We start from the raw sequence: 22727 nt of genomic DNA on the forward strand, positions 1-22727 counted from the left end.
CTTGGAGATGCTACAGAGTACTCATTCGTGCACAGCCTTATTAGATTCTGGTTCTGAACAGAATTTAATCAGTCTCGATCTCGCTGAACGATTAGGCGTTCCGCTCGTGCGCCTTGAGCCGCCCATTCCAGTTAGAGCGATTAATAACCAGGTTTTCACTAGAATTTCTTTTCGCACTGGTCCAGTGTCACTGTGCACTTCGGGGAATCATAGGGAAAAACTCACCTTTTTTGTCCTCGATTCACCTGATACTCCGCTCACTTTGGGTTATCCCTGGCTGTGCTTACACAATCCGCACTTGGATTGGGAGGGGCAAAGGGTTGTCAGCTGGAGCCCTTTTTGCCACTCCAATTGTCTGACTTCCGCCCGTTTTCCCGGCCCGGGGGAGGCTACGGGGACTGACGAATATGTCCCCGATCTCTCAGGGGTGCCGCCTGAGTATCATGATTTGCGGGAGGTATTCAGTAAGATCAAAGCGCAGTCCCTACCGCCCCATCGCCCTTATGACTGTGCGATTGATTTGCTCCCCGGAGCGTCCCTGCCCAAGAGCCGGTTATATAGTATCTCTAGGCCTGAACGTGCTGCGATGGAGGAGTATATTAGGGATTCATTAGCGGCTGGGTTAATCCGTCCGTCTTCGTCCCCCGTGGCGGCGGGGTTTTTTTTTGTAGACAAGAAGGATGGGTCTCTTCGGCCGTGTATTGATTTCAGGGGCTTGAATGACGTCACTGTTAAAAATAAGTATCCCTTGCCACTCATTAGCTCCGCTGTTGAATCGCTACAGGGTGCCACGGTGTTCACTAAGTTAGATCTTCGCAATGCTTATCATTTGGTGCGAGTCCGTCAGGGAGACGAGTGGAAGACCGCGTTTAACACCCCCCTGGGTCATTTCGAGTATCTCGTTATGCCTTTCGGTTTAACGAACGCTCCAGCGGTGTTTCAGGCCCTAATAAATGACGTCCTGCGGGATTTCCTCGACCGTTTTGTGTTCGTCTATTTAGATGACATTCTTATTTTTTCTAAGTCTTTGGCTGAGCATCATTCACATGTCCGTGCTGTCCTTCAACGCCTCTTGGAAAACAGACTGTATGCCAAGGCTGAGAAATGTGAGTTTCATTTGACATCGGTCTCTTTCCTGGGATACATCTTGGCAGGGGGGCAGGTGAAGACGGATCCGGCTAAGGTGAAGGCGGTCACTGACTGGCCTGTGCCTTCTACTCGCAAGCAACTCCAGGGGTTTTTGGGATTTGCGAATTTCTATCGTCGGTTTATAAGGAACTACAGTCTAGTGGCGGCTCCGCTTACACGCCTTACCTCTACGAAGCTTCCGTTCGGCTGGTCCGCCGAAGCTGACAGCGCATTCACGGAGCTGAAACATCTGTTTTCTACTGCGCCCATCCTCACTCAACCCGATCCGTCTAAGGCTTTTATTGTGGAGGTGGATGCTTCTGATGTGGGGGTGGGGGCTGTGCTTTCACAACGTGCCGGCCCCTCCTCTAAGCTGCGGCCGTGCGCCTTTTTCTCTCGGCGGCTTTCACCAGCGGAACGGAACTATGATGTGGGGGACCGGGAGCTGCTTGCCGTTAAGTTGGCGTTGGAGGAGTGGCGTCATCATCTGGAAGGCGCGGCGCTACCGTTCCTGGTGTGGACGGATCATAAGAACTTGACGTACCTACGCGGTGCGAAGAGGTTGAATGCACGTCAAGCTCGTTGGTCGCTGTTTTTCGCACGTTTTAACTTTTCCATTTCCTATCGCCCGGGTTCCAGAAACACCAAACCGGATGCCCTCTCTCGGCAGTTTGACTCTGACACGGGTCCGGCGGAGTTTTCCACCATTCTTCCGGCCGGCTGTACGGTGGGAGCTATTACCTGGGAGGTGGAGGACGCCATCGACCGGGGCCTCCGGACGGAACCGGATCCGGGCACGGGACCGCCTAACCGGCGTTTTGTTCCCGCGGCTGCTCGCTCCAAGGTACTGGAATGGGTGCACGCTTCGAGGTTTGCGTGTCACCCGGGCAGGGGCAGGACGACTTCTATGGTTAAGAGACATTTTTGGTGGGCCACTCTGGATAAAGATGTTCGGGAGTATGTGGCTGCGTGCCCTGTGTGTGCCAGGTGTAAGTCGCGTACTCACCGTCCTGCTGGGCTGTTGCAGCCGTTGTCTACGCCTCGTCGCCCTTGGTCCCACATCGCCCTGGATTTTGTTACGGGACTCCCGGTTTCGGCTGGGAAGACCACTATTCTCTCGGTCGTGGATCGGTTTTCTAAGGCTGCTCATTTCGTCGCTTTGGAGAAGTTGCCCACTGCGGCTGAGACGTCTACGTTGTTGTTGGACCATGTTTTTCGGCTTCATGGCATTCCTGTGGAAATAGTTTCGGACAGGGGTCCGCAGTTCTCGTCCCAGGTTTGGGGTTCTTTTTGCGCTGCTTTGGGGGCCAGGCCTTGTCTGAGCTCTGGTTACCATCCTCAGACGAACGGCCAGACGGAACGTTTAAATCAGGAGCTGGAGGCCGCGCTCCGCTGTGTGACCTGTCATAACCCTGCGACTTGGGCCTCGTATCTGCCGTGGGTGGAATATGCCCACAACTCCTTGGTTTCGTCTGCTACTGGGTTGTCACCGTTTGAGGCCTCTTTGGGTTATCGGCCGCCCCTGTTTCCGGTGGAGGAGGCTGATCTTGCTGTCCCCTCGGTCCAGCATCATCTACAGCGCTGCCGTCGGGTCTGGTCTCGTACGCGGGAGGCGCTGTTGCGAGCTGTGGCTCGCCAACGTAGCTGTGCCGACCGTCGCCGGTCTCCTGCGCCTGTTTACTCACCTGGACAGAAGGTGTGGCTCGCTGCGAAAGACATCCCTCTCAGGGCATCCTCCCGCAAGTTGTCTCCTCGTTACATCGGCCCCTATTCTGTGGACAGGGTCCTCAGCCCTTCGGCTGTCAAGCTCCGTTTGCCTGCTGCCTTGAGGGTTCACCCGGTCTTTCACGTTTCTCAGGTGAAGCCGGTGGTGTCTAGTCATCTGTGCCCGCCTCCGGTGCCCCCGCCTCCCGCCCGGCTCATTGACGGGCATCCTGCGTTTTCTGTCCGGCGCATTCTGGATGTGCGGCGGCGGGGTAGGGGGCTGCAGTTTTTGGTGGACTGGGAGGGTTATGGGCCGGAGGAGCGTTCTTGGGTTCCTCGTTCTTTGATGCTTGACTCTGTGATGGTTTCTGATTTTCTTAGGTCACGTCGTGGGGCGGGTGCTGGTCGGCCGCCGGGTGGCGTCCCTTGAGGGGGGGGTACTGTCATGGTCCGGGTGTGTGCCAGTGTGTCTCCCTCCGAGCCGGCGTCTCCACCCCTGGGAGGGGCCTCAGTGTTTTTGCTGATCGTTGACATCTGTGGGTAATTAGCCGGGGGACTCATAAGGCCAGCGTTCTCAATCTCTCTTCGCCAGATTCTCTGCTAAACATCAGTCAGTGCAGGCCACCATCATAATTTCCTTACGTGTTTTTTTGTGAATCACCTTTGCTTCACTGTATGTTTGTTTTTTGTGCGCCTCCCTTTTTCAGCTACACCTAACTGTTAAACCCCTGGCGAAGAGCTTCTACTTGGATGCTGGACTTTCTGGCAGTCCCTCAGGCTACCACCAAAACTACCTACCTGCCTCTCTGCCTCCACGCCAGGAGTTTTTGGATTTACACACCCGGATTACTCCCCCTCCATGTCATCTCCGACCTCCGTTGGCAAGTACACAGTACGAAGGAGGATTTTGAGCCAAACAACATATTCATATGCCTCCTTATCTATGTTTTGAACATTTGCATTCTGTTACAGTGACCCCGACCTTTTCCTGGACCTTTTGTGACTTGCTTTCCAGTCCAATCCCCGGACCCGGACCAGATCATTATTTAGTTAACGTCTACGCTCACCTTTTGTTTATGAATATTTTGTGTGCACATTAAACATTATTCTTAAAATATATTTACGAGCTGTTCGGCGTCTTGCGTTTGAGTCCTGTCACTCGTCTGAAACGGTCCCGGCCGTAACAGCTGCTTAAGAAGCAAATAAACAGTCTTTGGATGAACAGGTCAGCTGGTTCATTTGTTTTTTAGGACGTGTGATCAACATAATCTGTCCATGACTTTGGCTAACATTACGAATCCAGAGAAAATCTGGGTTATTTTCCTTTGTCAATCAGGGTGTGTAAATATGACTGTGATTCACTTTAGATTTGTTAAATCTAAAAAAACCAACATTAAAACAATATATAAAGTACTCTATATTTATCAGTAGAGTATATATTGTATATATGATATATATACCCTACAGCACAGTGCTTACAGTAGAAAAGATCATGACAGTCATTGTTTCCTGAGCTATAGTCGACACAACAAGTGAGATAACATCATGTGCTCTAAGGCTTGACAACAGTGACAACTTTTGTGCAGCGTGTGTGACTCGAGGCGTAATGCATTTGCATACTCGGTCTCTGCCTCCACCATATTGAAGACGATCTGGTTCCTCTTCCTCATGCTTTCAGCGTGAGGAGAGCAGATGTAGTCCTGAACAATGATCTTCCACTTCCTCCGACAGAGCCATCCCCGCATGAAACTCTGAACCTACAGATATAAAGACGTAGTAGTACAACAGATACAAATGAAAAAGCTTAGACAAGTTGGGTTATTTTTGTTTTTGTGACTGTACTATATTTATTCATTCACCTTTTTGATCTTTTTGATATCCGGGTCGTCGTTTTCATGGAAGACATGGTAAGGCCGCATGCGCTCCTTAGTTTTGTTCAGAGCTATAATCTATTGGAGAAATTCAGACACAAATATGAGCACAATGTAGATGGTTTGACAAAAAAGATTTAAATTGTTAGGTAAGAAAAATATCCATAAGACTTAATATAAACTTTCCGCTTTTTCTAGAAGGACGTTATATTCCTGTAGGAATCACCATTGATCTTTTGTGTGTGCGATAATCATTGTTGGTGTGTTTTCACCAGATAAGCATTAGACTTCCTCATCTTTGACAATCTGCTGCCTTCATTCAGAAAGAGAAAATGAGAGAAGATGGAGGCTCTCAGCTGGTGATGGTAAACAAATTAAGGATTACATCATGCGCCTAATCACCTGAAGTGCATCGTAGGGCACAGAAAGTTCAATCTTCTCCTATTCTAAACGAATCGATATAAAGCATACTAGTCACTTTTTTTTGTCTGATTTTACAGCTGTGAAATACTCAATGCAGACAACAGAGACAGATAAGCCTGTGACATTTACTTGCTGCAGGCAAGAAAAGACAACCACAAAGTTAATGCCATCTTCATTAGCTCTGAAAATGAGGAAAGGGAATGAGCTGGACAGATGCCAGATCTCTTAGTGGAAAAACAGAAAGTCAAATTTCACTACAATACAGAGGACCAGTTTTAAATACCAGAGATGACCAACTTCAAACATAGCCAGTAAAGGATTCTTCCTGCCAACACTACCATCTGTGCAGAAATAAACCCAGCAGAGGTTAGGACGAGCTGTAATACTGGTTTAGCCTCAACTATTTGTTCATACCTTTAGGCTTCTGACAGGCGTCTGACAGTATAAGTTTATTATATAGTGAGTAAAGGATGAAAGATGAAACCCAAAACATTTTCAGCCACAGCGCTTCATCTTCATTTTCTTATTCACTAGCGTGATCATGCAAATGGCAGCAGAGAGGAGCATGTCTGCCAACTGTTGACAGTTACAGTGGCTAGTTGGTTTAATTATTCATAAACACGGAGCAACACACACACACACAAACAAACAAACAAACACGGGTAAGCTTTAATGAGATGGATCACCAACTGCACACTGGCTTTCTCTTTTTCCACGAGCAGTCCCATTGCACTGGCAGATGTTTCTTAACATAAAATTACTTTCTTTCACGTTTTCATTATCAGCCAGACTCCGTGTATCCTGCCAATGACAAATAACACCAGTTCTTTTAGGGAGAAGTATCTGCCACACTTGTTGCTTCGAGGGAGCATTTCAAATAAAATCATCATTAGGTGCTAATTCGCTAAACAGAGTGCTGCTCCTGTCCCAAAGACAGAAATACCATATGCAAGTCAAATGTTTCTGCAAGCGGCTATTGACGCAAATGAGCAGAGCGCTGTCAAGTGACAATGACAGCAGAGCTTTGATTTGTGGAAATGTTTGCAGCCGGCCCAAATAAGCAAATAACATCGCCTGGGGACAACTGCTGCACAGACAAGAATTCAATTTGAGTCGAGCAGCTGCACAATCAGAATAACTTTACAGTTCCTTCTGGTAATTCCTGTGCCACATAGAAGAACATAGCATTGGGAGAACAGCGCTCCACACATAGCATTCATTTCTTCTTTGATAGAAGAATCATAATAACTTAAATTGTTTAAAAAGGAAAACAATGCAATTACTTTCTCTTTATTTTTACAGGCTGATATTTTCTGAATAAAATAACTATAGATTTTGTATCACCTGATACACTACCAGTGAATAATTCTAATGAAATCACGCATAGCTTAATTCAAGAAGGCCACAGATAACAATTTAGCCACAATGTCAGCTAAACGTTTAGCTCTTGCCCTTTTATGCCATTTAAACTGCTTTAGTATGCCTACTGTTCCCATGCATCTGCAAGTGGCTTTGCAACCCGCCTTTACCCCAGCTACTTCTTTTATGCTTTTTAACTCTTTCCCTCTTGTTTCCTTTTCTGAACTGAGTGTTTTCTGTCATATTTCAGGACTGCTTCTAGAACAAAATGACTGAGTGTGCATCAGAAGTTAGTAACTCCCCATTCCTGTGCAGCTTACTAGGGCTACCCTTGGAAAAATCAGGAATCTGATCCCATCCGAGGGATTTAAAAAAATGTTTTATCTAATCTAATCTATGTGCTGTCTAATCTGTGCTGGGGTCTTGCTGCACCTCACTTTGTTGGAGTTTTCTAGCTCCTGTAATTCTTTCTTATTAACAATGTTGCAGAGGTCACTTTTGTTTTGTATGTGAGCATGGGCATGTGATTTATCGCATGTGGGGTTGGCAGCTGTTTGCAATAAAACTGATGGACTGTCTTTATTGAACAGTGGGCTTTTCTTCCTACGCTCAGAGGTAACTGAAAACCATTCCCACTCACACCTTTCCTGAGGAAAGACACACATAGTGAATACCAGCATGGTCTATGTACGCCCTACATATCTTTCTTTATTGAGTGACTTGAATTGTGATTTAGGCTGGGAGGGTAATCGCAGAATTAAAGTTTCTTAACATTTTCTTAAAATCAACTTGGTGGAAGGCTACAATCTGTCAAGAGCAAAATACAATTTAAAGACATAGTGAAAAAGTTAATACAGTTTCCAAGACATAAGACATAAGACTCCTGTACAACTTCAAAAACTGTATGACTCATCCTGAAGGGCATCCAGATTCATCAACTCAAATATAATTTGTGGTGACTACCTAACTCTGCCTATCATATAAAACTGCACTGGCTGTTTTGCTCAGTTGCTGCATAAAGGTATTTGTTTGCTTAAAAATCTTAAAAATCCTTGCTTACAGTTCTTTTGAAAAAGCATGCATGATTTTAAATATTAGAGTCCTTAAGACTTCTGTCTCAAGAAGTCCTAAGAATTTGACAATGCTATAATAGTAAGCTGATTTTAATAATATAGTTCCTAGAGTTCCTTTCAAAGTAACCTGTGTAACAGAACACCAGCCTCCCAGAGCTAGCCTGTCAGAAGTACAGAGTACTGTGTGCTTTTTACTATGAAGACAGCTAGTCCAGAACCCAAGGGGTTATTTTAATAAAGAGGGCAGTTAAATGCAGAGAATCAGATGCTATCTTCTGAATTCTTTGAGATGTACTTGCTGAACTGTATCCTAGAGAAAGAATTTTACAATCTAAAAAAGAAAAAAACATTTCCAACAAAATTCCACAAACAATACAAATTATCTGTGATATGAATAAAATGTTAACAATTCCACCTTTTAAGGTCTATGTGCATTTGTGTCGTGCGTTTTCACACATGCATAATGTACCTCTGCTTTAAGCCTCTCAATTTCAGTGTCCTGATCTTCTAGCTGAGTGCGCAGCTGATTGGCAGCCACCTTCTCAGTCTCCACGATCTGTACAAGGTGGATGTATTTCTGCATCAGCACCTCTCGTTCGATGATAATGTCAGAGTAACTGAAAAGTTCACAGAGGATAAAATGTCAATATAAACAGCTAAATAATGTGCTGAAAACAGAATGTATACAAAAATAAAAAATGAATAAGTAGTCGCATGCATAAAACACAGCAGCTCTCACTGCTTGCTGCTGTAGTTTATATAGTGGGGGAAATGAGTATTTGAAAGAAAAGAATTGAACAGTCTCTCATTTTTATGGTAGTTTCATTTTAATGGAGAAACAGAATATCAACCAAAAATCCTAAGAAAAAAAACACATTACATAAAATGTATAAATGGATTTGCATTAAGTGAAATAAGTACTTGATACTCAAACAAAACATGACTTGTTTCATGTTTCTTGGCTACTGTATGGCAACTCAAGTAGCTCAAGAAACTCAAATGTCAGCTCCCCGCACAGACTTTCTACAGGACTGAGGACTTGGAGGCAGGCTAAGCCACTCCATGACCTTCATGTACATGTACATGTTACCTCAGTGATATGTTTTGGTGCTGTAGTGTTCTTGCTGAGGTAAGAGGGTTCTCCTTCAGCCCTTAGAAAAAAACAGCCTCAAAGCCTGAAAATGTTTGTTTGATTGTGGGGATGGTGTTGTTTGGTTCATTAATTATTTCACTCAGTGACATGCAAATCAATTTACAACTTTTATGCCTTTTTTTCTGGATTTGTGGTTGATATTCTCTCTCTTTCCATTAAAATGGAACTAACATAAAAATAGAGACTGTTCATTTCTTTGCAAGTCAGCAAACTTGCAAATTCAGCAGGAGATCAAATAATTATTTATCCCATTGATTATTGCTTCAAAGAATAACAAAAATCTATTTATGACTGAAATATATGCTACTGTGTAACCAAAAATGTGTTTTCATTACAAGAGGACCCTGATGTTGAAAAAATCTATAGTAGATAGTATCTAACTTCCCTTTAAAACTGAAGCTCATAATTGTACTCATACATAGGGCACTAGTGCAATTATAAAGCACCAACCACAAAATAGAGGCAATCCCAAGATGCTTTAAAGCTATTAAATATTCTGTAACTTATAATTCACCAAAATGTCAGAATATTGCAAGTTTTGCAGGTCTTATTAATGAGCCCTTTACAAATCCTGTATATTGACCAAAATGGTAAATATATTGTCAGTTACGTATAGTTATGTGTTTCTCAGACTGAATGTTTGAACATTTTAGTGTCTTTTTGACTTGGGCTGTTTACTATATAAAGCTGATACATAAAGGATGACTTTTGTACAATACTGACAAGAGCTGAAAGTGATTTAAAAAATGGCAATATATTTTTAGAAGTACTCTTTATATAGTAATGTACTGTGCATACCTGGCCTGCTGGATGGCCTCCACCCATTCATCGCACTCACACTCTTCCTCTGTCCGTAGCTCCAGTGGTTTCTGTCCATCATGACCAAACATGATGAGGAAGTAGTGCTGACAGAGAGATGAAGAAGGAAAAAAAGATTTTTACATTATTGTGTCACCCTGAAACTGGACAGAAGTCTTTTTGTTGTACCTTTGCTAATAATACCAATGCTGCAACTTTAAAATATTTCTTTGTATTTGCTTTCTATCTTTTAATTGCACAGATTATTCCCACGTAGAGTTCGGCACACCTTACACTAAGCAGCAATATCTATCCCATAGGGTGGAGAAAAAGGGACACAGTACGGGGGAGGATGGGTGGCTCAGCACGCTTAGCACACAGTTCTCATCTGTTGCTCCCTTCTCCACCAGCCTTTTGCCAATTAGCTCGCTCGTTGCCTCCCTCTTTCCCTTCTCTCGTTTTCTGTCTGCCTCTCTTATTACTCTGATGAATTTCGCTATGTAACTGCCTTCAAAACACTTCCCCACACTTACACACAGACACATGTCAATACATGCAAGTGCAGAGGCACACACCTACAGTAGAGCACACACACTAGGCATTATGTGAAGTGATAAGAGGCTTTTATTCAAATGGTCATGTCCTGGGGCACTGGGTTACCAGAAGAGCTGCTATTCTTAGTCAAGGAAAACAGGGACGACCGAGCTCTGCATTGGCTTTCTCTCTCCTCCTCTTCTCTTCTCTTTATCCCACCACCTCTTTCCTCCTCCCTCTCTCTCTTTGCACTTCACCTATCATCCCACTCCACCTCCTCTGCCCCGCTCAACCAGCATCCTCACTTTTCTTGTTTTCTAATCCCACTCCTCCTCCTCCACATCCCTTCGTACTTTCATCTCTTTGTGTCTCTCAGTAAGGACTCGGTGAACCAGATAGAGTCCAGAGGAGAGACGTTTGCCCTGCGGGAGGATGGTTGGGCTTTGGCCCCTGCAGTGGAGATGAGCTGGGGACTGAGGACAGGATATGTGAACACACACACACACTCATAGACCCTCCTCCATTTCTATCCCCCTATCTCAGCTTTTTATGTATCTGTCATTTCGATTCACTGCCTGGCTGTATTTTATTATATCAACAATAATCTGTGCTCTAACAGCCTTTGACAGGGAGAAGGATGGGAGGAGAGAGGAAGAGAGAGACAGGAGAGGGAGGTGTTACATAACATTTCTTAACTGAGTACATATTTCTAAATTGTGTCACAACCCAACAAGATAACATTTCCATGGCAACAAAATATCTGCCGCTGCTGCCTTGTTTTGCACTTCCATTTTCTCCTTACGAGTGCTGCCTCTATTCATTTAAGGCTTTTATTTATCCATCATGCAATTTCAGGCATAAAAGGAAATAGTCTTCAACAGGAAGTGAAACATTGAGCTTAAATCTCTAGATGGATAACCTTTTGCACATCTAACGTAATAGCTGTTATGTATTTGACCAACTGTACTATACGAGTCAGATGACAATTAATCTATATTTGCATACATGCAAATATTTCCACATCATGTTGATTCAAGATCCTTTGATCACACAGATGTCTGTGTTGTTATTTTCACATAGAACAAATCAATGTGCTTTTGACATGCTTGCTTAAATAATCACAGCTTTTAATTAAAGTGAAAGCAGGAACACAACAGTCTAAAATAAAAGTAAGAGTCTTGCATTAAAAGAAAGGCTATGACATATATGTACTATGGCTAGTACATATCCTGGATCTGCTGTTGTTGAATTGTGCTATACAAATAAATTTGCCTTGCCTTGCCTAAAAATGTTAATTCAATAATTGTATTTTCAGCATATAGTAGTTAAATATAAAAGTCTACATATAAGTAACAATCTACTAGTAAACAAACTTAAAGTTGTGTAGTACTCTATTGACTTTTGGACCAGTCGTAGCACCACAGACCTACTGTTTTCCCATTTTTCTTGTTTTGTTCATGAAACATGAATGCGGATGCACAAACGTGATTGGATGGAGAGCGGCACAGTGCGCTTGTAATATGCAAGTTACAGCACAATTTAAAATATTAAAAAGAATAAGGTTTGTGGATGTTTATGTGGAAGGAGGCGCAATACCCTAGTTTCTTAGACTTCAGGCCTTTATAGAGTGATTAGGTGAGAAAAACTGAAGGTAAACATAACTTCTATTGTTTTTTAAAAAAAAAACCTGTCAGGGCACCTTTAAGCAAAGTATAAATTTTCATGCTCAGTGCAGTTTATATTACATATTATCCTTTTCCCCTTTCAGGCATGTAACTTATTACGCAATACAAACATTGCACTTCTTTGCACTAAATTTCTCTTTGAATGTAATTAACTACCTTTTGATTTATACCTGCTACTTAACAGATCCTAAAGATGGTATGTATGCTTGATATATATTTTTGTATCCTGCCTTAACATTTATATTCTACCATTCTGCCAAGTTTTTTCTGCAACTGTGGCCCAATTGTCACCAGGCAATCATTAAAGTTTAATGTTACTGCATCCTTTACAGAAGATTCTGCATCATGCTGGACCCCTAAAGCATTCCAGTGAATTGCTCTGTAACATTGTACTGTGTCCTCATTAGTTGGAGGAATTTGCACATCTCATGAATGGTACTCTGACTGTCTCTGAGCTATGACCACAGAGCTTCCCAACTTTACAGTACAGATCTGGACTCCTGGCTCAGTCTCCCTTCAAATCGGCTCAAGCGTACCCTTCATCCCTGAGGGCCTTCGTTGTACTGTAAGAAATTTCATTTAGACAAATAAAGACAGCGAGGAAACAAAAGAGAAAAAAGACACTGAGCTTTTTTTGTGCTCTTTCACTCTTTATTTCACTTGCAACCAATTTAACAGTCCCCTGATACACTCTTTAAATCCTGATGTGAGAAACAGCAGAAATCGGGCCGTGACAGCATGACATAAAGTCTATTTTACTTTCACCAAGCAAAGCTTAAGAACAATGTAAGGCAAAAATGTTATTGTGCAAAACCATTTTTCACTTCAATCTTTAAAACTACCTGCTGTGAAAACAGAGGTGAGGAGCTCTTCGAACAAAAAAAATGACTTTCACAGTCCAGCACAGCCTAAATGTTGGGGAATGAATGCCTGCCACACACATGTACGAGTTAATAATAGTGCAGATGATGAAAAGCTTTTTCTCATTATTAAAGATTTATGAAAGCTTAAAATGAAATTTGTGTTAATAGATTTATTAGCCAAAAATGGCTGGCGGACCCAGAAATACTCATCTTTTTTAATAAATATTTAAAAGCAGAGATGGCAGAATCACTGTGATTGGGGACTAAAACAGCCAATAATGATGCAACACTACCGTCTGCTTTGGGATCTGCACTGATGAGAGCAAAAATTGCATTTTGCAGCACTACAAATGGGCCTTAGTTTTTCACTTCATTCTAAATATCAGAATTTCAAAGCTATTTTCTGCATCAGTGTTCTGTGCTTCAAAGAGCCATTAAACCCCAAACTATTAGAAGTTTTAGCTTCACTGGAGTTAAATTAGTATGACCCCAGCGCAGAAACTCCACAGTCACACATGCTGTAGTATATAACTTGTAGGGTAGTTTGGAATTCATGTCTCAAACACGAAGCCCAAAAGACATTGAATTTTATCATGAAAGAAAGGCAATTTTGCCAGCCTTGCTATCAAAAACCCAATATAATTTCATGACTAGGGTATGAGCCAGTTGTGTTTATGCACAAAAGCACACAACAGGTGTTTGTGACGGTTTCAGCTGCTAGAATAGTGAAGCTGTAAGTAGGTCTGCTTGCTGTTTTTCTAGTTTAGCTGTATACATAACCATTAGCACATTACTTGTTCATTGGTATATGCACAGCACAAGTGCAACTTGAGTCAAACCTTATTAGGTGGAAAAGTCACCAAAGTTTTTAAGCAGTTAAAAAATAGAATTGAAATTATGACTATCACTTTAAACCTCTATAAAAACGGAGCTGAATCTCAGACGCTGAATCTCAGACGCTGAATCTCAGACGCTGAATCTCAGACGCTGAATCTCAGACGCTGAATCTCAGACGCTCCGTTAGCTGTTAGCATTTATCATAGAAAAAGACTGAACACATTTTATATTTTTGGAATTTCCTTTAGACAGACAAGACCTAGGTAGAGGCACTTGTCTATAATGCACACCACCACTTTTGGAGCAAACCAAACACATTATATCAGCATAAACAGCTAATAGCAACTGTCAGTTGGTGTCTATTGTCTATCTGTCCAAAAGCTAAAGTTTGGCTGAAACTGCATCATGCAACAGGACAATGATCCCAGGCACACCAGCACAACTACAGCAGAAAGAAACAGAAAAAAAGGTGTTTCAATTGTGCGGTCAAAATTCAGACCTCATCCAAAACAAACTGTAGTGTGCTTAGTTTTTTTTTTGTTTTTTTGTTTTTTTTGTTTTTTTTTTACAGGACTTGGTGGAGTCCTCCCATGACCAAACTTAAAAATTTAAAAATCAACACTTCATTACATTATGTTGGATGAACCTAATCCAGTAGCTCAACAGAAAAGGTACAGAACATCCAATTCCTAAAAGGATTTAATATGGTTTGTAAATGGTTAACTGTGATGAGTAAGCAGCTGAAAAATGTTTATAAATATCAACACTACTGCTTTCACTTCTTAATCACAAATCTAATGCAAATGTGGCAGCGCAGCTAGCACACAGGTGCACAATTCACAAAAATAATGGCCTCACACAGTGTGTGGAGTTGTGTGTCATAGGACTATCAAAAGCAAACCACTATGCTAAACTTAATTTGGACTTTAGGTGTATGGAAACAAATAATAAAAAAAGAAACCAGTGCCACCATTGAGTCAAAAATGCTACAAGCGCAGATGCAACAGAACAAGCATTCAACCAAAAAAGGAAAATGTAGCTGAGTCTGTGACATGAGAGAAATAAAGAGAAGGGATTGACACGTAGATAATGAGAGAGAACAGTTTTTAAGGAAAACGCTAACAAAGGTTGGCTGAAAAGTGCTACTTAGCTGATACATCTGAAAATACAAGCAGGTGTTTGTCTGTCATTCTATAGACACACTGATTGCATGGCAGAAAGACAAAATTATTAACAAGCAATTTCAGCACAGAGTATAATCTGTCTCCGTTGAGTCCTACTGCATGGTAATTACCATCACAGGGGGGGAAAGAACGCAGACCAGAGTTGTGTATGCAAGACTCTTGTAATCTATAATCATTTTTTCTAGTATGCTTTTGAGGGTGTATATGTACAATCTTGAAAGATCAAAAGAAAAGAAAACTAAAGGACAAAAAAGCACATGCTGTGATTCTGTGAAACAGACATAATCTCATGCCACGTGTTGTTGGCAGGTCTCGTGGTGGAAACAATCCCTCAAACACAACAGCAAGAAATGATTGGCTGTGTGTGAATTAAAAGGTTATGTTGAAAACCTTTTAATAATTTCAACAACACATAACAAAGGTAATTAAGGGTAAGTAATATTTCATTGCTGGTATCGTCTATGAAAATATCATTGATCACATGATCAGCATTCATTCATACTTTTCATGAGCCTGAATATATTTTGCTATTACAAGATTCAAATCAGCTACTTAAACAATAAAAAATAATTTGTGAGAAGTAGTTTTGGAAGGATAAAAAAAGGTTATTTTTTCCCCACTAATCTTCTGGATCAGACTCATATCACTTCTTTATATTCCTCTCATTTCTCTCCTGTTATGCTACCACGGGGCATTAATATTTTCTGCTCATAAAATGCTCCAAGGACAAGAGAGAGAAAAAAAACTACTATTGTCATGGAAACCTTCTACACTCAATAATTCAGATTTGCTTTACCTTATAACTGTAAAGTTGTTTACATGCACAGCTATCCCTCTAAAAATGAAAACTTTTTAATACATTTCTATTGTTATTCATCAGTAGATCCAAAGTACATATTTTGCTTGGGATCATTAAGCTATTGGCATAGACAATTTTTAGAGAAGTAGATTAGTGAACTTCAGAAAGCTGCTTGGATGGGTGGGAGTTTGTTTTAATCTAACACTAACCCTGTGCATTCATTGGAGGGAGTGCGTGTGAATGTTTAGAAAAAGTACTTAGGTGTAGATAAAAATGCTTGTAAAACTGTGTGAACGTGTTAATGGGTTTTGTGGTAAGAAAGCACTTTAAGTGCTCAATTAGAACAGAAAAGCACTATATAAATATTCATCTATTTACATGTAAGTCTGTATTTTGTCATTTTGGGCAGCCCTAACTTATCAGTTTCCCCTAAGATCCTAGCTTCCTTATGTCATCTTTCTAACGCCTGAGAAGAAGATGTTTCTCTTCAACCTTCAAACTTAAGCTTTCAGTTCTTTCTCTGTTTCTTTCACAATCAAAGTAAACAGTATGTCTCTCAACATGACAAAGAAAATGCTAGTTTTGACGTGCTTCATTCACTTCAGTGGAAATGGCTTTCTTTCGATATTTTTGTAAGCCCCACTCTGTAATTTCAAAAAGCTTTAATGAACTTTTTTTTAAATACACTTCCTGGAGACTTGTCATTGCAACGTGACACAAAACATTAATCTGACAGCAGCAGCGGCAGCAGCGGTACTTTATGTAACCACCGAATTCAGCTAATGATGTAGGCTACCAGCTAATGTGACAATCACTGAATCAACATCCCACATCCCACTGTTTTTTTATTGCCCTCCATGCTGTTCACTTCCTTCAAAGAAGTTTGTATAATAAAGTGTGGGGCAGTCTTTTCCTCTCTCACATACACAAATAAAATATCCAGACTGTTCTCACACATATCTACCCACTGTATATATACTAATACAATAATAACTGTTGCCCCAGAAAACTCTGATTGGGGATTACCTGTCTATCTGAGATTTCTTTTAAAAGGGATTAATCAAATTGCTCCCCTCCTCCGCAGTTTATTTTCACTCCCATCCTCCTACTCTACTAGTTAAATACACACAAATTAAACATGCAAAAGCAAATCCCTCATATGAAGGCATCAACAGGCTTTTGGCCTCATCTTACACATTTGTTGCGTTATAGTGACTGTGTGACTTTATTGCCTTAATGCAGGAGATACTGAATTGGAGATTCCTCTGTAATTCCCAGAGAGCAACATCAGAGGCTTCCAAGCAGACAGTGGATCAGTTTTACTTTTTTCTTGAGAAAATTAACAGGATCTTGTAAAATCCAGTCCTCATAAGTAAAGACAACATATATGAAGGCACCAGGCGGTTGTATTCCTTCATGCTAAAGTTTGTCAGAGACACATCTCCTATATCTATACCTGTAGCTAGAAGGATCACGTATAATAGATGGCAGCAGCTCCAGATATAACACCACTTGTGAATACAGAGGTTCAATTCCAAGAGCGTCAACAACCTATGGAGTAACCACAAACATTCTAAGCCCATCTGAGGAGAATGATGATCAGCCCAACATTGACTGAGAAATACAATTTATATTATTCTCACATGTACCCTGCCAAAAATGTAGCAGCATGGTGCCTGACAAATTTTATAAACAGGATTAGCCCTGTAAAATTAAAGGTACTCGGTATAGTGTAAGAAACAGCAGAGTGTTAATATTTTTACTCCCCTGTTTCCTTTAATGATCTAATTTAGGAGAAAAACATTACATTTTAATGCAATATTTACCAGGTAAGTGAAACTATGCTGTTCGTAAGATGGTTTACTACAGTTAGAACTCAAACTAAGTTTGAAAAAACAACAAAAATTGGCTGACACAATGTTATATGAAAATAAAATTTTGACATAATGGCTCGCACAGCTGCTGCAGATTTGTCGCCTGCACATCCATGATCTAAATCTGAATCATTTGAGTCATGTTCAAGACACTAGTTTGGAATAGTCTGATGTTTGTGGCATGGCACAGAAGATGGGCACACTGTTGTCATAAGGGGACCGACATTGGGAGAAACAATATTCAGGTTGACAGCTGTGTTTAAAAGGTGATCAATTGCTACCAAGTGGCACAAAGTACGCCAAAAAATATCCTCCTGACCAACAACAGCCTGAAACTCTAGTATATCCTTTCTTTGCGTTTACACCAAATTCTGAGACTACCATCTATATGTTAGAGCAGAAATTAAGACTCGTCAGACCAGTTATTGTTTTTCCAAGCTTCTATTGTCTAATTTTGGAGAGCCTATGTGTGAATTGTACCCAGCGTAGCTTTCTGCTGCCATATCTCATCTGCTTCAAGGTTCCATGTGTTGTGCTTTCAGAGATTCTCTACGGCGATTGTAACAAGCGGTTACCTGTTACCTGCCGTTCGGCTCAAAGCAGTCTGGCCATTCTCCTCTGACCCGTAACATCAACAAACAATTTTTCCCCAAGAACTGCCATTCATTGGATATTTTCTCCTTTTTCCTGTAAAGCCTACAGATGGTTGTAGATCTGTAGTTTTTGACATACTCAGACATTTTCCACAGAAGTAAGAGTACTAGCTAAAAGCAGATACTGTTCACAGTTATTATAGTATAAGTGTTTTATTGTACATAAGGTCTGCTCCCATTGTTACCAAGACTTCAAACACAACAGACAGATTTTAAGCTAGATGCCAGCTTTAAATTCTGAAACTAATGAGGTTCATAATGGCTCTAACACTTGGCAAAAAATTTAACAGCAAAATGAAAATCAGCCCGCAGAGAAAAGCAAATCAGACTCAGGGTGTACGGGACGAATCGGTTCCAATTAATGCGCGCAATAGTGAAAACACAAGACCCAGAGAGGGGGACTTAGAGCTAGAGGAGCTTTCTAATGAGAACTAATTACACACACATGCATGAACATGAGGAAGTCAGCACTGACACTTCAACTCTAGTGTGTCGCCCCACCTTTTCACTTTTGTAAAAGGAAACCCATCTGTGAATATACTGTAGCTACACATACACACTGTATTAAACTCAAACAGTACTCAATTAAATGATTGCACCATTCCCATGCATCCCATCCATTCTTATAAAATATTCAATCCCAATGTAGTCCAATTAGTCTGTCTCCTTCAAAGCTAACAAACTACGCTGCAAACACAAATTGTACAAATATTCATGTTTAGAAGTCTCGTTCTCTCTGCAAAGGGAAACAATTTATTGTAACATTTCTTAAAATGTTGTGGTTTTAGAAAACATGTGAGGTTAGAAAACACAGTGCAACAAGCCACAATATTATATGATTCCTGATCAAAAAGTGAGAATTATTAGAGAATTATTTACTCCTTCACAGGCAAAAGATATTAACAGCAAGCTATTGTACAATTTTATGAAATTTTAAAAACCTTTTCATTTAAGTCAGTTTTGATTCTCTCTCAACGCTATGCCATTTCATGGGATCTTCCCTGTGATCGACTTATAGATATTTAAAAGAAGGTGTAAATGTAGCAAGCAGTAAACATGATTTCCCAGTTTTTGTACAGTTAAACACGAGAATGTCAACGTTTACGAATGTTCTTCACGTACTTTAGGCCCTTTAAACCAACTGAGTATTGGTAATACCACAGCCTATCTGAGTGCTGATCATGTCAATTCATTTATGCGCACAGTGTACTCATATTCTGATGGCTGCCTCCAGCAGGATAACACACCATGCCAAAAATCTCAGATGATTTCAAACTGGTTTCCTGAACATGGCACAAATGTTCTCCACAGTCACCAGATCTCAATCCACTGAGTCAGTCACATCACAATCTCAACCAGTGTTTCTCAAACCTCGATCAAGCCACACATTAGGTTTACTCAGTGTTATGTAAGGTAATGTTGTAAATTACAGGCACTTACTGTCGCATCTGGCAAATCTAGCCAATAGCGCCTAACTGCAGGGAAATTGTAGTTTGAGTGTAGTATGACTTGGGATTGTGGGAGGAAGCTGGAGTAGAAAGAAACAGAGAGAATCCACGCAAACATGGGGAGAACACGCAAACTCTGCACAGAGGGTGAAGCCAGATCGTGGACTCAAACTCAGGACCGTCTTGCTGTGCTAACCTCCACGCTGCCACCGCTGCCCTATCTAATACCATTTTTAGTCAACTCAAGGATGAACAAACATGTGGGACCACATGATAAATAAAAACAAACTGCCACAAATGTTCTGTTATAAACTTTTATTCAGCATAATCTTTTTTAAACATTGCCGCTGACTGTCTCACTTTCCCACTATGGCAAGTTTTGTTGAAGAAACTTCTCAAAGCTTCTAACAACTTTCGGTCCCTGCACCTGATCACCATTCCTGTTCTCTATATTTTTTTTATTAGACCCTGGTGCAAACACAAAGGTTATAGCTTATTTGGTTTTACAATGGCCTTTACAGAACCAAACACAATGAGCTGCTCAGCAACGTTTGACATATGGGTGACAAGCTGAAGAGAGACTCCACCAGTGACTAATGGTCATCTGGTTCTGGTTCATGGCCTCTAATGAATTGTGCTTCACTTTAAAATCAATAAACAACTGGCCGCTTGATGAAGGGGGGAGGGAGAGTTTGACAATTATACACAGCTGATTGTACCAGTCTTTTACACACATGCATGCATATTCACATAAGCAAAGCGGGTTCACAGTCGCTGTGGAAACCATTCAGACTGGTGTAAATGCTCTCCAAATTATTTGAAGGGTTTGTGTCTATCGGAGTACAACAGGGAGAAAAGAAGGGAGAGAGCTGTGTGTTCTTTGTGTGGTTCTATTGTGGCTCACTGTGGGGGTGTCATACTGCAGGTTGCTGGCAGATTCACTCCACTGCACAGACTAACAGTGAGGAGAAAGAGCAACTAATGGCAATATGGAAGGCTTTTCTCTGTCTTTCTGAACTAAACACTTACATAAGGGATAAAACTCGGGATCAAACTGAACATGGAAATCCTCCTTTACTGAAGTGTTGATCATCTGAAACACAAAAGCCCACACACGGCCTCATGAGCCAGACAAAATGTCAGAGTTATGTGGTTCCTCCTGTGTGCATAGCTATGTAGTTAAACAGTCACACACTAGCAGCAGTCGAGGTTTCAGCTGAGGGCAGATTGAAAATAACCCTAATTAAACATCACAGCTGTAGTATGAAAGTGAGACAGACAGGGAGAGAGTGAGACAGTCAGTGGGAATGTTTAAAAAGAAAAAAAGGTTTAAATACAACATAATACTTGCCAAGCTTTCTAACATCAAAAGAGACAGGTTTTATGCCTACATCAATGCCAATATTAGCGGCTGGAACAACATGTAATTTTGCTCTTACAAAAGCAAGACTTATTCTCATTTAATCATCAATAGTAACAACATATTAACATGCAGAAAGACTCAAAGCGGCAGTGCTGGATCTACTCTCTATCCTTCTATTCCTACACATCTGGAATTAATTTTCTTCACACTGTATATTCAAATCAACTGTATTAGTAGGTGGAGATGGATATCGTTGAGTGATTATTATTGGTTGGCTTTTTTTGACCTCTCCTTACCTCTTACGTGATTAAATTTGCATTCACTCACTGTCTATTTATTACTTCCTCACAGAGTAAAAAGTCAGCACTCTCCAGTGTATCCCTCCCCCTCCATTTTTACGGCTATGACGCTGACACACAGTCCCCGAGGTTTGCTAAAAACTGCAATCAGGAGCAGGAATTATTCTGCTTCCCTTTTCTTCCATAAAGCCAATGTAAGTCTGTCTTTTTTGTTATAACTTTTTCACCATAAGACTGACTCACTGATTGATATGGCCCTAAGATTAATCTGTGTATGACAAAAAACAGGCATTTTTTTAAAATTAATTCATTAATTTATTTTTATCAATGAAATGCATTTTCAAATGTTAAGTCAAATGTTTCCTAGCAACAAGATGTGCTAACTCTCGGAGCAACAATGCTGAGGCAACTTCCAAGAGCTCTGTCACAACACTTTCCCCCTAAAATATTTCCCTGCTGTAAATGTATTAAACCTTAACCCTTTTCAGCCTTGAAGGATTCAGCAGTGAGTCCTGTATTGTATATTAAAGTTGCATAGAAATAATTGGCTTTAACTTGCAGAGGTTTATTTGAAATTGTAGTGCCAGTCACAGGAGGGCTGTTGCTCTGTCATTTAGCTGCATTTTGAAACAGATCCAGATCATCTGGTATTTGCAGCTGCATTCCACGCATAAAGTCTGAAATGTAGATTTTCATTTTACCGCTTTTGCAGCCAAAATATGGACCCAACATGTCTATATTTTCCAATTAATCCTCATCTGTCCATCTTTTTAACCAATTCGCAGAAGGTGGAGTGGGCTGTAGTCTATCCCATCTTTCATAAGGCAAGAGGTGGGGTACGCCCACCACATAGTCATAAGGCTACAATTTATCAGTTCAGCTGAATTTAGGTCACTTGTGTTCCTGCTGCTTGTAATGACTTGATTATTATTATTATTATTATTATTAATAAAACATTAATATATATGTCATATATATGTATACGTATATATATATATATACACATGTGTATATATATATATATATATATATATATATATATATATATATATATATATATATATATATATATGCAGGGATTAAATACGCCTTTGGTCAAATGATCAGCAATTCAGTTGCACATTTAGATGGACTTTATGTTTGTAGGACACAGCAGCCTGGTTGAGAGTAAACCAATAGTTCAGTTCAAATTGCAGCTTCTGGGCAACAGGTAATAAGTGATTGGCCAGCCTTGACCCAGACAACACAAGTCTAAATCCTTCCTAGAAACCAAACAACAGCGAAGCTAATGACAGCTTCACTGTTGTTTTGTTCAGCAATGAAGTAAAGCAAATGAACACACGATTTATAGAATATGTTCATTTTATGTTACACACATAAAACTTTACATGGGGTGGCTGTAGCCCAGGAGGTAGAGCAGGTCACCTACTGATCGGAAGGTTGGTTTGATCCTGGGCTCCTCCTGACTGCATGCCAAGTATCCTTGAGCAAGATACTAACCCCAAGTTGCTCTCCGATGCATCCATCGGAGTATGAATGTGTGTGAATGTAGTTAGAAAGCACTAAGTATAGAAAACGTGCTTGTGAGAATGGGTGTGATTGGGTGAATGTGGTATGTTGTATAAAGCGCTTTGAGTACTCCAGGAGAGTAGAAAAGCCCTATATAAGAATCAGTCCAT

At 40.9% G+C, this 22727-nt stretch overlaps 1 protein-coding gene across 2 annotated transcripts in view; it reads right to left on the reverse strand.

Annotated features, from left to right (window-relative positions):
* rasgrf2b (Ras protein-specific guanine nucleotide-releasing factor 2b) overlaps positions 1-22727 on the reverse strand; it is a 49247-nt gene that overhangs the window by 24033 nt on the left and 2487 nt on the right. For both annotated transcript variants that reach the window (XM_026188801.2, XM_026188800.2), the window contains exons 2-5: positions 9510-9616; positions 8028-8175; positions 4692-4781; positions 4453-4589 (exon numbers count right to left, since the gene is read on the reverse strand). In XM_026188801.2, coding sequence (XP_026044586.1) covers positions 4453-4589; positions 4692-4781; positions 8028-8175; positions 9510-9616 — 482 coding nt within the window. The remainder of the gene's footprint in view (positions 1-4452; positions 4590-4691; positions 4782-8027; positions 8176-9509; positions 9617-22727) is intronic.

Source organism: Astatotilapia calliptera, chromosome 12 (genome assembly GCF_964374335.1).
Source record: "Astatotilapia calliptera chromosome 12, fAstCal68.1, whole genome shotgun sequence".
Taxonomy (NCBI): Eukaryota; Metazoa; Chordata; class Actinopteri; order Cichliformes; family Cichlidae; genus Astatotilapia; species Astatotilapia calliptera.